Raw genomic sequence first — 19,330 nt, 5'->3', positions numbered from 1 at the left:
AAATGATGATTTCACACGAATCAATGAAAACAACTATTTCAAAGTCTCTACAAATTTCAATTGAACAATCACATAAATTATCTGTTAAAAATCGTTCAAGTGTAAATTAAGATAAGATAAAGCAATGGGAGCGGTGAGTCCAAGGAATATTGTGAAGCTTGCAGCCGTCATGAGGAAATGCGTTAATTGGTTAATTTTTTCAGCTTTAGGATTCATCTTAGCTGTAGGAGCTTTTATATTCAATTTATGGATACTACCCATGATAGTGGACTATCAAGTGGGCAAGGTAGGTGCATATTAGTGCAATTAATTACAGTGCCATGAAGTTTAAAACTGACGAAGAAAAGGGTTTTACTTTGTTATTTAAAACGTTTTGCGCTCGAACAGATTTTTAATTTTGAGCTCCACAGGATTACAGTTTAAAAAAAAGGTTTTTACATTGGTCTTTGTATGTGCGTTTGTGCGTAAAGCAGGCGTAACACAAAGTACAAAATAGCAACGTTCAAATCGTATATTTTGATTATGCCACCAGGGAAAGTTAGTTTTTCAACAAACTCAGCTAACCAAAAGCGCTAAAATGAGGCTTTTTTTTAGTTTCACAGTAGTGTAATGCTATTCTATAAAGTGGTACATCCGATGTCGGAAATGGCTCCTCTAAACTTTTGTATGGTATCATACCAGGGTTGTCAAACTCAATTTAAACACGGGCTATTTGGTACAGTAGGTTCACGCGGACCACATCACATTTACAAATTTTGTTAAATTTATATTCTGAAATGAGGATTCAGGAATATGGATGAGATAATTAAAACACTATATAATTACTTTTATTTAAACATTTATTTTATTTAAAGTACTTACAAAACTAAAATTATTCTTTTTTACCCCAAAACTTGCCAGCGCTTCCTCGTACTACTTTTCCAATATCTGGATTCAAAGACTGAGAACAGACAATCTTTATTAGGCAGATAGATGTTTATCAGATAATCTTGATCTCTGTGCCGTTTTATTTAATTTCATGGACGAAAATAGTGGCCCACCAAGTACATTCTCCCAAAATATAAATTTTGCAGCAAACTATTTAATTGACCACTTGCACATTCGTCTTCAGTAGTTAAAGGCTTAACGAGGGATTTGTGTGTACGGTATTGCCTGGATCTAAGCGCTATCTTCTTCATAACAGTGTACTTAAAGTAAGTTTTCCTCGTGCGTCTGAACTTATAACATGAGCAACGTCGTAATGGGTTCATTAGAGTAGAAAACATCACTTTCGAGTATTTTTACAAGACTTTATGGTGGTTATAATTAGAATATATTATCTATAAAAAAATAGGAAATAAACCAAAATAGCAGTTAAAAAATCCATGCTGATTTATCTAAAACTTTTTTAAAATTTCTTTTAACAGTTTCCAGAAACCAGCATAAACAAATATTTTTTAAATAATACTTTTGCTATCATTAAAAATTTGTGTCATAAAAGCCTTAAATGAGATTATAAGTTTACTTATTTTTTTAGATAAAATTCCAAGTAGGGAATGAAAAATATTACTTTATCACCTTTATCTATAATCACCTCATAGAATTAGATTAATCAAAAAGCTCGAGTTTTAGTCATCATAATTTTTAAATATAATGTCGCAAAATATTAAAATTTTAAACTAAATCGTAAATGTTTGACTTAATAAAAAACAAATTTAATACATTAAAATTTCGAATATTCATGATATAAAACATTATTATATCTGTTACCATTTTGACCTAACATCATTATTAGCTTCTCAAGTTGTGCATCGATAACTTTGATGTTAAAGAAGCTCGAAGAAGTAAGCAGAGTAGATGAAAAGAAGCCAGTTCTTCCGTTGCTGGTGCCAATCTTTGCAGTCAGGAAGTTAACAACTTAGTCTGAAAGGGTGCCAAAATGCAACAACTTTACAGAACAATAATCTATTGCTCAGTTAAATTTTGAAAACTAATTATTAAAAATTAATTATAAAAGAATTATAGAAACATCTATAAGAATCGAGTGGAATGATCAGAAATTTAGTAGACAATATTATGTGAAGTGTCCTATATTCAGAATTTAAATGTGGTACTGGTCAGTTATTTCAAAAATATGTTGAAACTTTTACGTTCGACCTCTACTTGAACTGTAAGACTCGAAACAAATAACTTTTCTGTGATACGAGAAGTTTTGGAGTTGGTGATGGGTTTCTTAAGGTGGGTGGGAGAAATTAACAATAGCAGGCTGCCTAAAAAAATAAATTGTGGAAACAAACTGTAGGAAAGGTATCGTTGTTGATTCTTAACCAAAGAAAATGTCCATTGAAATTCAACTGGGTATTGTAAGAGGTTGAAATTAGTTTATCTTAGCCAGCTTAAAGCGTAATTCAGATCGACAGCTCTCTCTTGAGAGCGATGACTGGAACCAGCTTGACGTGATCGGCTACTGTTTTTCGACCAAACATTCTTATTACTACCTTCAATTCTCAAGGGCACGTTCGGGCTTCTGAATAATCGATGCTCAACTTGAGAATCTAATAATGGCAAAAACAGGTAGCTGATCAGGAAACTGGTCAAAATTACAGGTTTGTAGAAGTGTGTTTTACTGTATAAACATATTATTTTATATAATTCGCATTTTTTCCTAGTTTAGATTGTCTGATAATATCATGAATTTTTCATCAGTGAAGCAACTTATCTGATATTATAAATAGTTGAATAATTATATCTTATATTATGAATTTAACAATTTACCTTCAACAAAAAAATGCATGGATAAAACTTCATTAGTTAACATAAAGTAGGAATATTAAATAAAATGAATTTTTAGAGTTTGTTTAAAAAAGAGGATATAACTTGCTTCCTCATCACAAGATGTGACTGCTTCAACGGTACTGGGTTGAGAACAAGGGAGAGTGCTAATGCCAGCAAGATAGACGGTTAGACTGCATGTTCTGTTTTGTCAGCTGTTCCAATTATTGGAACAGTAGTACCAATGATCATATCGTGAATACTAATGACTCATATTGGTGGAAGGCAGTATTCTAGTCTATCCTCATGATAAAAGGGAGCCTTGAAAATAAATGAACACAACCTTGACTTGGCTGCAAGAAGCCAAATTAAAGATAACGAGAATAATATGAAATTTCGAATTAAAGTCTCTATTTAATTTTTTTTATGGGAAGAAATTTTATTCTTTCTGCAGTTAATTTCAACGAAAGTAAATACTTAAGCGACAACACGTTTAGTTTTTGGAAGGATAAGGTATTTGGTCATCGGAATACATAGGTTCACTCGCCATTTAGTTTTGCCTTAATGAAAGATTAGCTCCTAATGCTCCTGACTCCCAATGCTAAAAAAAAACAAACGTGAATAAATGATTTTTTGAATTTAGCTAGATTAAGACTATCTTCTGACGTCAAAAATGTTTATATTTGAGATAAAATTGGTGAAGAATCGAAATTAATATTTATTTGCTGTGGTAAAATAAGATGCAAATGGATAAAACATTCATACTTTCTTGGCTGTGCCGAGGACAAGTTATTATGCCAAGTATTGAAGTTCAATTTTTAAGCGTGCGGTTGGTGCATATTATGGCAGAAACTAATATACTAAATATATATAAAAAAAAATCTGTGACATTTAAACAATCACTTCCTTTAGAAAGAGTTCCAAAAGGGAATGTGGTAAAGAAAGTCGGTCATTGAAAAATACCGCAGGTTGATCCCATAATTTAATTAAATATAAACAAAAAGAGAGCTTGTGAGAACCGGAATGATCAGAGCATGCAAGTTTTCTAGAGCTCTAGCAAAACTACAAAAACAGATCAATAAATTTATTACGTATCATTGATTTATTCATCGCAGCACACATTATTCAGCACTATGCCACTAACAACTTTTTTAAGTTTATCATGTAGTGGCCAGAGTGTGGTGATGGATGCAAGATTTTATCATAGGCTACAATAATGTATTTTTGGCAGAGATTGGCAAGTAGATTTGTATGGGTAAAAGAGAGAAACTACTAGTATTAGACGGAAACATTGGTGAAAGCGAATTCTCAACAACGAACTGATTAATCTCCTTGATTGATGAGAGTCCCAAACTGATCAGGGTTACAATAAACATGCGTTCAACTATGGATAAATCAACGATATTAACCGCATTCAATATCCAATCTTTTTAATATATTTTAAAATAAACATGTTTTGAAAGAGCAAAATAATCTCAAGGTTTATTGTTCAAAATTAATTAATTAAATTATTTTCTTCTTACAGACAATGGGCCTCCGGAATGGAACTTTTGTTTGGGATATGTTTGTGGAAACACCGGTACCAATTTATTTGAAAGTTTACTTTTTCAATGTCGAAAATCCTGAAGGTATTGCACGAGGTGAAATACCAAGAGTTAAAGAAGTCGGTCCTTACGTTTACAGGTCAGTGCTCCTAAAGCTTTACTTAATAATATAAATGGAAAGTTAAGCGTTAGTTTTTAATTAATAATGTTTTATTCGCATATACGCCAGAAAAATTAATGCCCGCCATTTAATTTAATGGATTAGAAAACACATTTATTTTGCTATAAAATTAATCAGTATTATTTACAGGGAATTAAGAAAGAAACATGATGTAACAATAAATGAAGAAAATGATACTGTTTTTTACCATCAAGGGACTGTATTTAGTTTTGACGCTGAAAAATCATATCCTCTAAAAGCTACTGACAAAGTGGTCCTTGTTAATTTCATTCTTCATGTAAGTGAATGTAAGTGAATTATTGAACGTATTATAACAATAATAATTTCATCGAAAAATTTAACTAAATTGCTGCCAGTAAGTAGCCACAAAATAGATTCGTTTAGACCTATAAACCTTTTACTTGTAATTATGTAATATGATACGTAACTATTCCAATGTGACGGTATATGCAAGCATTGATGGAAGTCTACAAGCAAATAGTTTACTTAACACAAGTTCTGCAGTGATGAAGAGAGTTATTTGACTAAATTGGGTTCATTAAATTTAGTAGTAGGTATACATTTTTAATCTAATAAAAATTGATTTTTAATAAAGCACAAAATTTTTCCCTTAAATGATTTATTCTATTGCGTGTTGTCCTTAGGTCTTTATACAATAATTCTCTCCAAGTAACAGCCAGTTGTTTTGACAGCTTCGCGGTCTGATCACACTACCTTCCTACGTTGTCTTTCTGCTCCGAAATTTTTCACATGTCCCCGACATATGAATTAAGAGCATGTTTGTTCACAATGCAAGTTCATGGTCATTTCCACTACACCACACCCCGCCAACCTACAAATATTAATTAATTTGTTTTGCGGTTTTCATTTAAGTAGCAAATTTTGTGGCGGAGAGTCAGCCGCACGTACTACAAATATCAACTTTATTTTCCCCTGCAAATTGTATTGTCCGTGAAATTGAGTAGTTGGATATCCAACTTCCAGCGATAAGTCCTGGCTTCTCAATCAAACCCGTTTCAAATGTTAATTTGTTTGTTTTAAACTGATGAAATTATCTTTTGTTTAGTTTTCTCCTCTATGCTCTTTTATTATACTCGGTAGCATAAAGGTTAGTTGCATCAGTAATATCTTTTTATTTTTTGAGGTGAAAATGCAATGAACAAGTTTGCTTCACCTAATAAGTTACCATCAAAGGTAGCTGATTTTAAATACAAAATTTCCGAATAACTGTAATAAATATAAAGGGTTTACTAGTCTGTTTACTAGTCTATTGGTTTCTGCTTTAAAAATTAACTTAATAAATAATGAGATTCTCTTTTTTATTCTGCAAAAAATACCTTTTGTATAAGTGAGCATTCCATTTCTTACTTAAATTGTATTCTTACATTCTCTAGAAATCTAGATCTTAATTGAATTTGTATAATCTTAATTAAAAATTCAAATTAGGAACTTTGAATTTATTTTCTAAAATTGAAACTAAATTTACTACATTTACATTTGCAGTTGATTTCTCAAGTGCTGGAATCTTTCTCCTATCCCTTCAGTTTGTTCAATGAGATTGTAGAAATAGGATTGCCCCTGGTAATGTCTGGCAATTCTGCTCCGACAAGCACATATATAGTTAAGGATTTATTATTTGATGGTTTCTTAATTACTTGCAACAAAAGTACTAATGCCTCTTCATTAGCTAACTTGTTTTGCTCATCGCTCAAGCATTTTCCTAATATTAGAATATTAAGCGAAACTGAGGATGGCAATCTTCTTGGAGCACTCTTTCGTTATGTAAGTATCACCTTTTCATACAGTTCTAACCTCATTCTACAATGACCTCAAAATATATTTTACTATTTAGATGAGACTCCTCTAGGGGCGTAGCTTACAGTAGAAGTAGACTAGCAGGCTTTTTTAAGTGTTTTTATACATTCATTATGAAATTTCTCATTCTTCCATTGCCATCACTTTAGTCGTTATGGTTAGGGGTTGGCTTTTTTGTTTATTATCAACTTATAAAACTTATTGCTTCAAAGATGCAGTTTTTAGAGACATTTTTCATAATTATTAGAACACGGTTCTAAAATCTGCTTGGTTTATATTTACCAGGTTAATCTTCTAAGGAATGTGCCAAATATTTCTTTAATCTGCTTCTATGAAAGGTCTAGTAGGTTAATTTTTTGGAATGATTTCATGTCATATGATAATATTAATAAGAATGACTGTGAATATTAAGAAGCAATAGGAATGCATTTAATGGGGAAATATTCCAAATAAATGTTGTAGATCTACAAGTGTGCATTAAAAATTCTAAATTTAAAGAAAATCGTTTAAAGACGTTTTAGAGAAAACCCCAGGAAAATGAAAATCGATTTTGTAGGCACTCAGTTGGGTGATTTCATTTAAATGCCTACTAACAGGCTTCATGATGGCACCGGTTTCAATGAATGAAATGAAACTTGAGATGTTCATTTCATACGTGTATAACTTTTAAACAAAATATTTTCTGAGAAATTCCTTACAACGCAACATTTTGAGAAAGAGATATGTTAAATTTTTCTTTAAATTAGACTCATTCCCTTTTTAGTGAGCATACAAATTCCAAGTTGGCAGAAATTCAGATGAGCGAAAGGCACTAAATTTGTTATAGGTTTCAGAGGTTTTAGCGCACAAAATAGTTTTAAAAATAATTTTTTTTACGTCAATGGCAGTTACAGAAATTCGTGTGAGTGTGAGAGTTTAGTGATAAGAGTGAAGATTAAATGAAACTGAAAATTAAATTATAACTTGAAATGGTATTTTGGTCCCCAAAAGTCAAATGATATCATGAAGTATGATGATATCATAAGTCGCCCCTAATTAAATGTTGGGGTTATTTTATTTAAAAGTTATACACGTAAGAAATGAGAATACCAAGTTTCATTAAATTTCATTCATTGAAAACGGTGCCATCATGAAGCCTGTTAGTAAGCATTTTCAGCAAACTTCAGATGTCAATTGAATTTACAAAAATAATTTGTTTAAAGAGATTCTATTTTAGAATTAACTATTATTTTAAATATCCTGTAAATTGATCATCTTCAGAGATAATTTCTCAATAAAAACAATCTTCATTGCTAACTAATTATAAAATTAATAAAAATAGAAATAATGGAAGTAAATGTCTGTATATTACTTTCACTCTTCGAAAAATAGCACTCACTCCACTATATTACAACCAAACTCCTCTCCTATCCTCTGATATCGTCCGCTACCTTGGGTTGTTCATCGATATAAGACTAACATGGAAACCTCTCACGCAATTTAAGTGTCAAGAAATGAACACTCGAAACGACAGCTCAAAAGACTATTTGACAACAGGTCACGACTATCACTAGACTCTTGTACAACAGTTTACTTAAACTAATATGGGCCTAAGGCTTCGAAATATCCAAGCGGTCTAACCTTCAAAGAGTTCAAACCTTCCAAAAACAAAGAACAAATAAATACACAATTTTCAATGCTTCTTTCTGTTTCCAACAGAACCTCAATATTCCTTTCCTGTCTTATCTCAAACCGCTATTAAACATTTCAAAACACCTTACCTGCACATCCGAATCATTTAGTGTGTTGCCTCTATTCTTGGACAATTCTTGACGATCCTCTTAGAGGTCTTAAACGTCAATGCCCTCGTGATTTGCTGGAATGAATATACTGGACTAAGGCTATCAAATCTCTCTCTCCCCTCATTAATTATATATCTTTCAGAACAGCTGTATAACTTATGGCAAAATTTTGCCTTTGTAATAATCAAATAACTTTTTCAAAAAAATGTTTAAAAAATAATTGTTCTACAATCATTTGATGTTTCATTGTTTCTTGATAATCTAAGTTATTTAAATTGTTCAGTTTTACTAAAAAATGTCAAAAAACATTGATAACACAGCTTAGGTGATTGCACTAAAGGACCATGAAGGCAATTGCTCGCTGTGTGGTGGACCGCATCTTGCCAACGTAGGGTGACGTTTCGTGCACAGACAGTTTCAAAGGAGAAGATATAAGAATCGACGGTCCAAACACTGGAACGTCACTATGCACCAAACAAACTTCCAAGACCCAAGAACCTACCTAACACTATATTAAGATTAGGATTCGGATTATCTCTCACTTCCTTTCACCTTTAAAGCACTCCTTACGTCCACGTCCAGAACTGCATTTCTCTACAAGCAACCCTTCATATAGCAATTAACAAAAACTTACAGTTTAAAATGTTAAGTATAAGGGTTGATTAAACGCCAAAAGGTACACAAATCAGCGAGTACCCAACATTTCATTAATAGTTAAGTAATTCTACTGCATTAATTTTCATTAATAAGTTATTTTTTAGAATTTATTAGATGTCACAGACCCTTATGCTGGCCATTTTCGTCTACAAAATATATGTTCAAGTAGCACTTTAGATTGACTGTAATATCTAGTTATTTATAATAATCAAACTATTAATTACAGGTTAAAAAGAAAAAAAAATATGAGGCTAAAAAATTCAAAACTTTTTTTTATAAAAAACTTACATTAATGATTTTATTTTATTTATTTATTTTTATTTTAAATGAAAATCGTCGGTTTAAGTTCATTCTTTGATTAAAGTAATTGTTATTTTATGTAGTAGTCAAACATTTATAATAATTAATAGGTAATAATTATCTGGCTTTATCGCAAATAATATAGTTTTCTTCAATTACATTCTCAATCTAGGTATTCATCCCACAATGTTGTATATATGTAATATAAAGTAAATAAGATATGCATATTTTTAGGGCAGCTAATTATTCCAGTATTTTACTATAAGTAAAATTAGGGGAACTAAATTAAATTACAATTGAGAAATGAATAATTGTTGTTGAATAATCTACTTGTTATTAACTGTGTGTTATTTGTGCTCACGAATATTTCGGTAAGACGAATTCAAGACATTAGCCTACTCTAACTTTGACTTTTTCTACTTTAACATGCATGTACATATTTATGTGATTTATCATAATTATAACAAAAAAATATTATAAATGAAGTGGCCAGCATAAGGGTCTGTGACATCTAATAAATTCTAAAAAATAACTTATTAATGAAAATTAATGCAGTAGAATTACTTAACTATTAATGAAATGTTGGGTACTCGCTGATTTGTGTACCTTTTGGCGTTTAATCAACCCTTATACTTAACATTTTAAACTGTAAGTTTTTGTTAAGGAGATTTTTGTACCTTTTGGATAGATTTTCCTTTTTGTTTATTTTACAAAGTTACATATCTTCTTTACAGATTTTTTTAAAAATTTTAAAAAAGTCGGAACCGTAACTACCAATGGAGAGATCTTTTTAAAGAATGGTTATAGTTGCGTTCCCCCAAACCATCCTCAATAACAATTTTTTTGAAAAAGCGTTTTGAATAACATAGGAAGGTATTTGTACGTAAATAGCAAAATTAAACTGCGATTTCAGTACTTCCTTTTAAGAGGAGTAAGAAAAATAAACTACGATTGCAGTACTTCTTCCTAAAAGGCAAAGATCTTTTAATCGAACGACAATTCATTGATTTAAATCGGTTCACTCATTGATAATTTAAATGATTGCAGTACTTCCTCTTAGTAGGTGCAAGAGCATCAGCAACGTAGAGGAGCTTTAACCACTTATTCGAGCTGAATTTTATCAAAATCGGACTAAGCGTTATAGAAATATTGGTAATAATAGTTTTAGAAAGGGCCTTATTTGGGTGGGGCAAACTCCCCTCCTTATGAGGCACGGCGTCGAGACTTTTAAAGTGCAAATCTGTACAAAATTTCGATTCGAATGACCCTTCATTCATGCAAATCGGTTCACGTGTCGATAATTTGCAACGATTGCTATACTTCCCCTTAACAAGTGTAAGAGCAGATCGTCGCTTTAATGTTACGTAGGGGAGCCTTAACCCTATCATCCTACCAAATTTTATCAAAATCGGGCCAAGATTTACAGAGTAATTAGTAATAATCATTTTGGAGGGGGCCTTACATAAAGGGGGCTAACTCCTCTCCCATTCGATGTACAGCGTCGGTACCCCCAAAAGGCACATCTACATAAAATTCCGAATCGAATGAAACCTCATTCATGAAAATCGGTTCACGCGTTTAGGCGCTACGTTGTTTACAAAAAAGGTAACAAGAAGAAGAAGAAGAAGAAGAACAACAACAACAACAACAACTACAAGAACATTTTTTGAAAAAGCCGTTTTTGCTCATTTTCGGCAACTTTTTTCTCGAAACCTATTAGATCTGGGTTGTTGCAAAAAAATTACAGTTATAAAGGAGGGTTTGCCCTGTAATTTAAAGAAAATTTGGGAATTTTATCTTTTATAGAAAAAGAGAAAAAAATTGTCAAAGTTGGGTGTTTTTCAACGTTACGCTTTTTCGTGCAGTTTTTGATGATCAACCCTTATACAACTGTCCTACCGGACAGTTTTAATAAGCGCCCAAGCCACGACAACCCCTCATGTCTACCATCTCATTTATAGGAAGTAAGGCACAACTCTCCATATTTCCCCATGAGTTCAAAAACCCCCAGACTACACTTAAAAGTCAGGCTTCGCCCAACAGTTTAAAAAATACGAAGAAAATTAGTGACTATTGAAGTTATTATTGAAGAAAGGTATCTGGAAAATAACCTATTATGTATTTTGTCAACCAGTTTAAAACAATTTTAAGTATATATATTTAATTTATTAATGCCTTTGATACAGTTTTTAATATTTGTAGAAAAATACTTCTTATGATGGCCTCTTTGAGGTAAATAGAGGAGTAAAAGAATTTGCATCCATTGGTAAAATTGTAAGTGTGGATCACAAGACAGCACTAAACAATTGGAAGGGAGATTTTTGCAATAAATTTGCAGGAAGTTACGATTTTACCTTACTTCCTCCATTTGTTACTAAGGATTCAAGCTTCAAGATATTTAGCACTGATATCTGCTCGTTAGTATTTCAAAATGTGACTTAATGATATATTTTATTGCATGTCCTTTGTTTAATATGCAACAAAATTAATTTTAGAGCAACTGGTAGAAGTAATATATGTATATATATTTTTTAAAGTTATTAACTTGGATTACTTATTAGTTAAGTTTTTAAGATCTCACTTCTCCATATATTTTTTATGTACAGTTGCCCGCATACTGCAGACGTATAATCAGACGAGAGTTCGGTATACCGACTTCCCACCAACTAAATAGTTTAGTTGGAAGTGCTACGCTTACAGTCGTGAATCTGGTGTGACCACTTAGACGACTTTTGCTAAATATAATTCTCATGATCATAACTTTTACAGAACATATAATTCTTAATAACATTTTATACTATGGGTGAACCCGTACCTTATGATGTATAATACAAGAATTATTATTCTTTAGAGGTAGCCTATCCTCAATCTCCTCTGTAACTACCTTAAAACCATTTTTCACTGTTTCGTTTATAAAGTAAAAACAGTAGATGTACTTGTAAGTATGCATCCCAATAGTGAAGAGAAAAACTCTGAAGAAATCAACAAAATATCATCAGTAATGGAGTACTTCCAGATAATAGATTTTGATCGCTAACTTTCAATCATGTCCGATGATAGTATGCAAACAAATATAAAGTATAGACTCATAGCAATTCTAAGTTTTGAACTTGTGTTCACATTCCACACGCACAGATGCATAGAAATCATTTTTAAAAAGCTTTTTCGGACTTATTGGACCTCAGAAGGGATATTTCCATTGAATATTCGATTATGTATGCGCCAAAATTCTAGATGATGATTAGCAAACTCAATTTGATGAAATCGATTCTGAAGTTCTTTTCAATCTGTACAAAAACGTTTACTAACTAATTTAGTTGCTAACTCTTCTACCATTGGGATGGTTTTTTAACCGAAACCAACTCACGGGGAGTTCAGCAAAGGGTGCCAACAATCAGTACTACCCATTAGTATCTATTATCTAAAAAAAAAAAGGTTCGTTTCATTAGAGTGCAGAGAGAGAGAGAGAGACAGACCTTTGAAGCCGATGATCATAAGTATTCTTCAAAATATAGCCTGAATCTAGATCATGCTTTTTAGAAGAATTCCGCTCTCCTAATCAGTGGCTGAGGAGGTGAAGCGGCTCTCTGACTAGGTAAAGCAAAAACTGCAATGACCAGAACCAACAAGCTCTAAACAAGTGTACCGTTAGCTTAGAGAGGGCCTCGAATGCACTCTTTCGCTTACCTTTCACATTATGCCCCCTGGAACCTCGAATTCGAACCGAAGAATGTATTCGACATAGCCGTTGGATCAGAGTTTTAGGCCCTTAAACAATTTATTAAACCAATCCGGGCCAATTCGCTCATCTTCTCTTAACAATTCTACAGTGCTCCTCCAACGAACACTCGCATCTAAAAACATATATTTGAATGTCTCACAAATCATTCTTTTCTGTTTTACTTTCTCTTAATCCTCAAAAGAATAAATTGGAATCGTGGGAAATTTCAATTTTAAGTTTCCACTGGTTATATATTCCTTTTGAGGTTCTCTAGCAGAGTTAATAATTCATAATTAACTTTAATTACAGATCTGCACCAGTGGTATATTCTGGTAAAGCGGAATATCGTGGAATAAGTGGTTTAAGATTTAAAATAGCTCCAGAATTCATGGGTAATACGACTAAATATCCTCAAAATTCTTGCTATTGTTCTGGTTCTATTGGAAATCTTACTAGTTCTGGAGAATGTCCGCCGTTGGGCACTTTGAATCTTGCTCCCTGTATGAGTAAGTAATTATAAAATTATTAAAGTTATTATGGTCTTATGAAACAAGAGTTTCAAAAACTATTTTATCAAATTTTAGAATTAAAAACTTGAGAAAACGAACGAAATATTTACTAAAAATTACCTACGTAAGATTAAAAATGATTGATGTACCAATTTTATACAACGAAATTTTACCTCAGAATAATATCAACACTTTACTTGACACTAGTACACCCAAAGTCGTCGTTTGCAAAGTTAAATTTGTTATTTATTAATTTTTAATTAGATCTTGAAAACTAATTTTAATACATTTTTGGATGTCTTAACTGAATCAATATTACGTCCTTATGGACAAATAGTCCATTGTCTTAATAGTCTTTCAGTTAAGAAATCTGTAAAACTTATTTTATTTCTTGCAAATAGATAAATTGGATTGTTATTTACTGGGTTCTAATTCAGTTGGATTCGAGCAGTTGCTAGCGCTTAGATTTTTCTCTTACTAGAAGCTTCCTACAGCTCACTGCCAAGTAATGGAATGTGTTATCTGTAACGATAGAATACTGTCCGGAGGCCGGCAGTGCACTACAAATAGCTCCAGGCGCCAATGACCTCAGATGATTACACGCCTCAAGTTAAATTTAAAAAAAAAAAATGTTATAATTAGTATCTGTGGCAAGAATAAAACAGTAATATTAAGATTGAGAATCTGTTTCCTAAAACTCAATTAAGAAACTATGTTTCATAATTATTGATTTTTGGAAATAATTTAAAACTTTACCTACGTATGTATAATGAAAATACAAAATTATGAACGGATTCGGAAATAAATATTGTAAATTCATACGTTCTGCGGATGTATCAGATTTAAACAATATTTTGATGCTAATAATAGGACAAAGGTTTACCATTTAATTTATTTCGTGACTGGGTTAATGTACAAGACCTTGAAGTAGGCTAGAAAGTAGAGATGTGTGTCTGTAAGAAAACACTTGTTTGCAAAACAGGAATTGGCATGGATGTATTATATGTACAACTGAAAGGAAAGTTTTAAACTAGTTGCTAAAAATGAAGAAGTGTATAACGGTGTATTTTGCCAGCTTATTCGCGGTTTTATCATGGGCCAAGGTATATGAACGTTGTGAATTAGTTAGAGAATTATTAGAAGAACATAAGGCACCTCGAGATCAGTTATCTACTTGGGTATGCATTGTTGAACATGAATCTCAATACAATACAAGTGCCGTAGGCAGACTATCAAGCGAGGGAACTGATCATGGTCTCTTCCAAATTAGCTCTATATATTGGTGTTCACCTCCAGGGCACGCGTGTGCTATATCATGTGATTCACTTGAAGATGATGACATAACAGATGACTGGCGCTGCGCAAAAAGAATTTACAGGCAACATAAGTATTTGTCTGGTAACGGATTCACAGCTTGGGCAGTGTATCGACCACACTGTTCCAGTAACACAGAAAAATATTTGGAAGGGTGTTTCAATGAAACAAATATTAATCAAGATATAAAAAATGTCTTAAAATTAGATGTAAATAATGTACCAACTGAAAGTATTTCTGAAGAAACGTCCACGCCGGATATAAAATAACTACTGAATGTCTTTGTTGGGTCAAGAGTACATATTTCATTTGTCTGAAAAACTAATTTGGAAGTGGAAACGATTATTATTCAGTTTTTTTTTTGTTCAATCTAATGGATCAGTTTGTTAGTTCAAAGTGCATAATATACCTGAAATTAATCATATCCAATAAAAAAATTTGTACACAATTTGTACTTTCGCAGTTCCTGTCAAATTATAATTATCTATTGAAAATCAGGCCAACACTACTGTAAAAATATTTTTTGTTTGTTTTTTTAATTTATTTTTTTATTATTAAGAGGCGATGTGCATTAAATTTTGGGAAGATATCGTAAACACTTGAAAAATATAATTTGATTAATTTATATACAATTTTATCCCGGATAATTTCCTGATATTTAGTTAAAGTAAAGCACATCCAGATCTGTACTTATAAAGTGGAATAGTTGTTAATAAATAGAAACCATAAAAATGAAGTTTTAATCAGTTCCTTCATCATAACTGAATCCCTAATATGATGAATAAGAAAGTGGTGGAGAAATGAGTGAAATGATTCTAATAAAAAAAAAAGCTCTCTCGGTTCATACATGCGACAGACCATACGCTACATTTTTTCCCTGTTAATGAGATCTAAAACTATTTTTAGTGTAAATTCAATTCCTTAATTTTGTCATATTAAAAGGATTTTTTTTTTTTGGGCTGGGGTAAGTCATTTAAATAGTATGCAAATCATATTTAGTTCAAAAATTAAATTTGCGTTGTAACATTTTACCAAGTAGAGCTGAAGATGTCGAAATTTACACTTTGGTATTTGGCATTTTATAGAAAAACAGCAATTTAAAATGGATTTTCTGGGAAAAGGTTCCAATAAGAATAAAAAAAGTGGCAATTTTCGAGAAAAATACAAAAAAAATCAAAAATCTATTCAGTAAAGCAGCACTTCCGATTTGCAGATTTTGACCAAAAACTAGTTGCTTCCCTTGAGGCACCTATTCTAAATAATTCTGACCACATTCATACGCATTTGTAAAAAAAAAAATCAGATTCAGTGGAACTCAAAACTGAGGAAATTCTGAAAATTCAATATCGAAAATCTACACTATTGAAATTCATTTTCTTACTGGGAGAAAGTAGTTTTCTTTTATTATTAAGAGAAAGTAATGAATAAATCGATCTGAGGTTTAAGAAATTACGTACAATGGTAATAATAATAGAAATGAAAAATAATAATATTATAAATTAATGGTGCCTCTAAAAGCATAAATACAAAATTTCTCTGGATGTTGATTTATTGTGCACCCTCTCACAAGATGATCATTTATATTTTAATGGAATGAACATTCTTTAAATCTAATAACCGGTCCACATGAAAGCAATCATCTGCAGAAGATTTGGACTTCCATTGCTTTCAAATCAGTGTAATTTGGATAGTGCAACATTTTACACGAAAGATGGACATGACACTTAAAAGTCATTCAATTGTGATGTATGGCCTCTAATTTAAATTAAAATTTCAAATCTCGCCATTTTACAGAATAAATTAGTGTCCTCGACTACTAATCGGTAAATGGACGTGAAGCACTCCAGAAAAAATGAGCATTATTTTCTTATTATTATTTTTGCGCTTTACTATTCCCATTGAAAGAGCAAAACAAAGTAAACAATAGATTTTAAAATGTTTCAACAATTATTGTCTTTAATTTTCTTGTTTTATTTTATTTTAGATATTCCTGCTTTGGTATCATATCCCCACTTACTTCATACAAGTCCACTCTACCAATCTCTTGTGGATGGTTTAAAACCAAATAAGACGTTGCATGAAACTTTTTTTGATATTGAACCAGTAAGTTACATTATCAATTTTTTTTATTTTAATTTAAGCTTACAGCTGGCAAATATAAAATTTCTTCTTTCAGACCACTGGAGTTCCTCTAAAGGGATATAAACGATTCCAGCTAAATGTACTAGCAAAACCCTCTTCAGCCATTCGGGTTTTAAAAGATACAAAATTAGCCTTGTTTCCAATATTATGGATGGAAGAAGTAAGTATACTTTTGCATTTTTTTTTTTCTTTTTGCAATTAAAATAATAATAAAAACATAAAATTTTATTTTATTTATGTCCTTATTTTTAGTTTGTTTAATTATGCAAGATGAAGAATATACAAATTTAAGTATTATATCCATTAAATTGCAGTTGCCTGCATTCCACGCTTTTATTCTCAGAGTATAGCCAATCAAGACCACTTAAAATTCACCAAATAGTCAAAAAAGATGAGATTTACTCCTTACGATGGACTCATTACAAACAGTCCAATTTGTCAAAACTATTGCTGCACAATTTGTTTTTTCAGTTCTTAGAGGACCTCAAAAAGTATTTCCAGTGAAAACTAGAAATATACCTACCGCCAGATATAATTTAAAATAAATTGCGCAAAATCTGTGATGAAACGGATACCGATGAAAACTCAAAATCAAAAATAGCAAAATAACAATAACATTACTTTTCTTGCCTAGAAAGAAAAATTAAACAATATTTTTCACTGGAGGTTAGTTGATTTTGGAGAGCTTTTTTTTTGTTTTTGTTAGAAATTGTGTCTGATTTAGAACTAACTATTAAGCAACATTTTTTAAAATATATTAAACGTATCGCGATTACGGACTCACCCAAATTTTAACATCTAATAAGTAATTGGGCTGCATGTCAAATTCATGAGCAACAAATAATTCTTTATTTTTTAATAGAAGGTGCCTCAACATCTGAGGCCACTGGCCTTCGGAGCTTTATTAAGTGTACTACTGGTCTCCGGACAGTGTTCTCTTCTTACAGGCAACTCTGTCCATCACCGAACAGTGAGCTGTAAGAAACTCCTATGAGAGGGGCCAGAAGCTGGATTCTTACCTGGGATCTCCGCGTTGGAATCACTGACGATTCGGAATTATGCCATTCACTGAGCTAATCCCTTGTCTAACAGACAAATTTTATAGATAATAATGTTCAAAACATTCCCCTCTTTGTGCCCATTAAAGATCTCAAATTACGCGTATACAATTATGGTTTTTTTTTGTTTTTTTAAAAAATCTTTTATTGAAATTTGCGACTGCAACGGTTGTTGCAACAAGCAAATGTGATGTAATATAATGTCTTGAATGAAGATTGGAGAAGGCACCCAGTGGCGACACTCCATTAACGTGAACATATGCACTATTGTACTGTTATGAGGAGAGTATCCAATATCTTCGCGGGGCCATCTTCTCTACAATCTCCTTGGAGGATTACCTGGTAATGTGGAAGAAGATAAGTGTTCAATTAAAGGATTAGGATGAGCTGGTGTAAAGGAATGAAATTTTAAGAAACGAGTTTTAGCAAGATCTGTGAATGGTGAGGTTAGAAATATAGAATGGAGCGTTAAGTAGTTTTCGTAGTATTTTTGATTGTAAAGTCTGAATGCGTAAAGAATTGGAACGTTTAGTCGATCCCCATACTTCGATGCCGTATGACCAAATAGGACGCAGTAGCAACAGGTATAAGAGTCTTTTGTTTTGTAGGTTGAGTTTCGAACGTTTGTCAAGTAGTCTGGCAAGAAGTTTGTAGCGTTGGTTAGTTTATTGTCTTTTAAGTCTAGTATGGAGATTCCACGTCAACCGTTTGTCTAGGTACAGTCCAAGGTAGCGTACTTTGTCCACAGTTGGTATAGGAGTTTGCTTCAAGATGATGGGAGGCAGGATAGTTTACACGAAAAAGTTTTTACAATTTCATTCGTGTGCGAGTGTGTATATATAGCAACCACCGTAACTCAAAGAAAAGAGACCTCTATTTACTTTATTGCCTAATGGTTAAGCAGTATTAGGATTCAGTTATGACTCGAATTTGAATAATCTATAAGAGTTTATGCTTTGTTCAGTTTATAAGTAGGAAATAATACTATAACAATGCAGCTTCCTTATCGCAATCATAACAGAATACGACCTCCACAACTAAAAACCTTCACAACGTAGCTGAACTACTGAAATAAGAACTCACCAAGGTTTGGCAAGTATACAATAACTACTCTGCTTAATACCCATCAAAATATAAAAAGAGAAAAGACCAGGTCAAGTAATCAGTGAGCCTTAATTGTTGCTGAGGGTGAACTAACTCTTTGAACTAAGAATTTTTGAAAAGCTTTCCACCTCTTTCAAAATGATAAAAAAAAATAATAAAACAATTTTGCAGATAGAGTTAGTAACAACTTGTTAGTAGCCGAGAAAACTTCGGCTCAATCTTTCAAAGCTTTCTTTTATAATCTCTCAAAACTTATTGGTTTCTTATTTATTTTAGGGCGCAGAAATAGGTGAAGATCAAGTCAATATTCTTCGTGATCAATTACTCAAAGTATTGCACATTGCAGAGATAATAAAATGGGTTTTGATATCTTGCGGTATTAGCATGGCTATAATTGGAGCAATTATAGCAATCTGGTTGGTCAGAAGAAGAGTTCACCAACATCCTGATTAA

The 19,330-nt window shown here is 32.0% G+C and overlaps 2 protein-coding genes across 4 annotated transcripts; both read left to right on the top strand.

The window, feature by feature from the left end:
- The first annotated feature begins 109 nt into the window (after positions 1-109).
- Positions 110-19,330, top strand: LOC141449505 (sensory neuron membrane protein 2-like). 3 transcript variants are annotated; one of them, XR_012455560.1, is made up of 10 exons: positions 110-286; positions 4,277-4,434; positions 4,606-4,753; positions 5,980-6,258; positions 11,232-11,446; positions 13,060-13,256; positions 16,558-16,676; positions 16,750-16,875; positions 17,187-17,381; positions 19,154-19,282. XR_012455560.1 is itself a non-coding variant. In XM_074119017.1 (9 exons), exons 1-9 carry the CDS (start codon positions 125-127, stop codon positions 19,328-19,330), a joined length of 1,581 nt encoding a protein of 526 aa, XP_073975118.1. In that variant the 5' UTR covers positions 110-124. The 3 variants fall into 3 exon arrangements, 2 of the variants coding, with proteins under 2 accessions (XP_073975118.1, XP_073975119.1); XM_074119017.1 differs by lacking the exon at positions 17,187-17,381 and having other exon boundaries at positions 19,154-19,330; XM_074119018.1 differs by lacking the exons at positions 5,980-6,258; positions 17,187-17,381 and having other exon boundaries at positions 19,154-19,330.
- Positions 13,905-15,124, top strand: LOC141449510 (lysozyme P-like). Its single transcript, XM_074119027.1, has one exon. The coding sequence runs from the start codon at positions 14,303-14,305 to the stop codon at positions 14,840-14,842; it is 540 nt and encodes a 179-aa protein (XP_073975128.1). The 5' UTR covers positions 13,905-14,302; the 3' UTR covers positions 14,843-15,124.

This window comes from Rhodnius prolixus, unplaced genomic scaffold (genome assembly GCF_049639745.1).
Source record: "Rhodnius prolixus isolate KJV_2025 unplaced genomic scaffold, Rpr scaffold_2, whole genome shotgun sequence".
Lineage (NCBI taxonomy): Eukaryota > Metazoa > Arthropoda > Insecta > Hemiptera > Reduviidae > Rhodnius > Rhodnius prolixus.
Note: the sequence above shows the minus strand (reverse complement) of the source record. Positions and strands in the feature narration are given on the sequence as shown.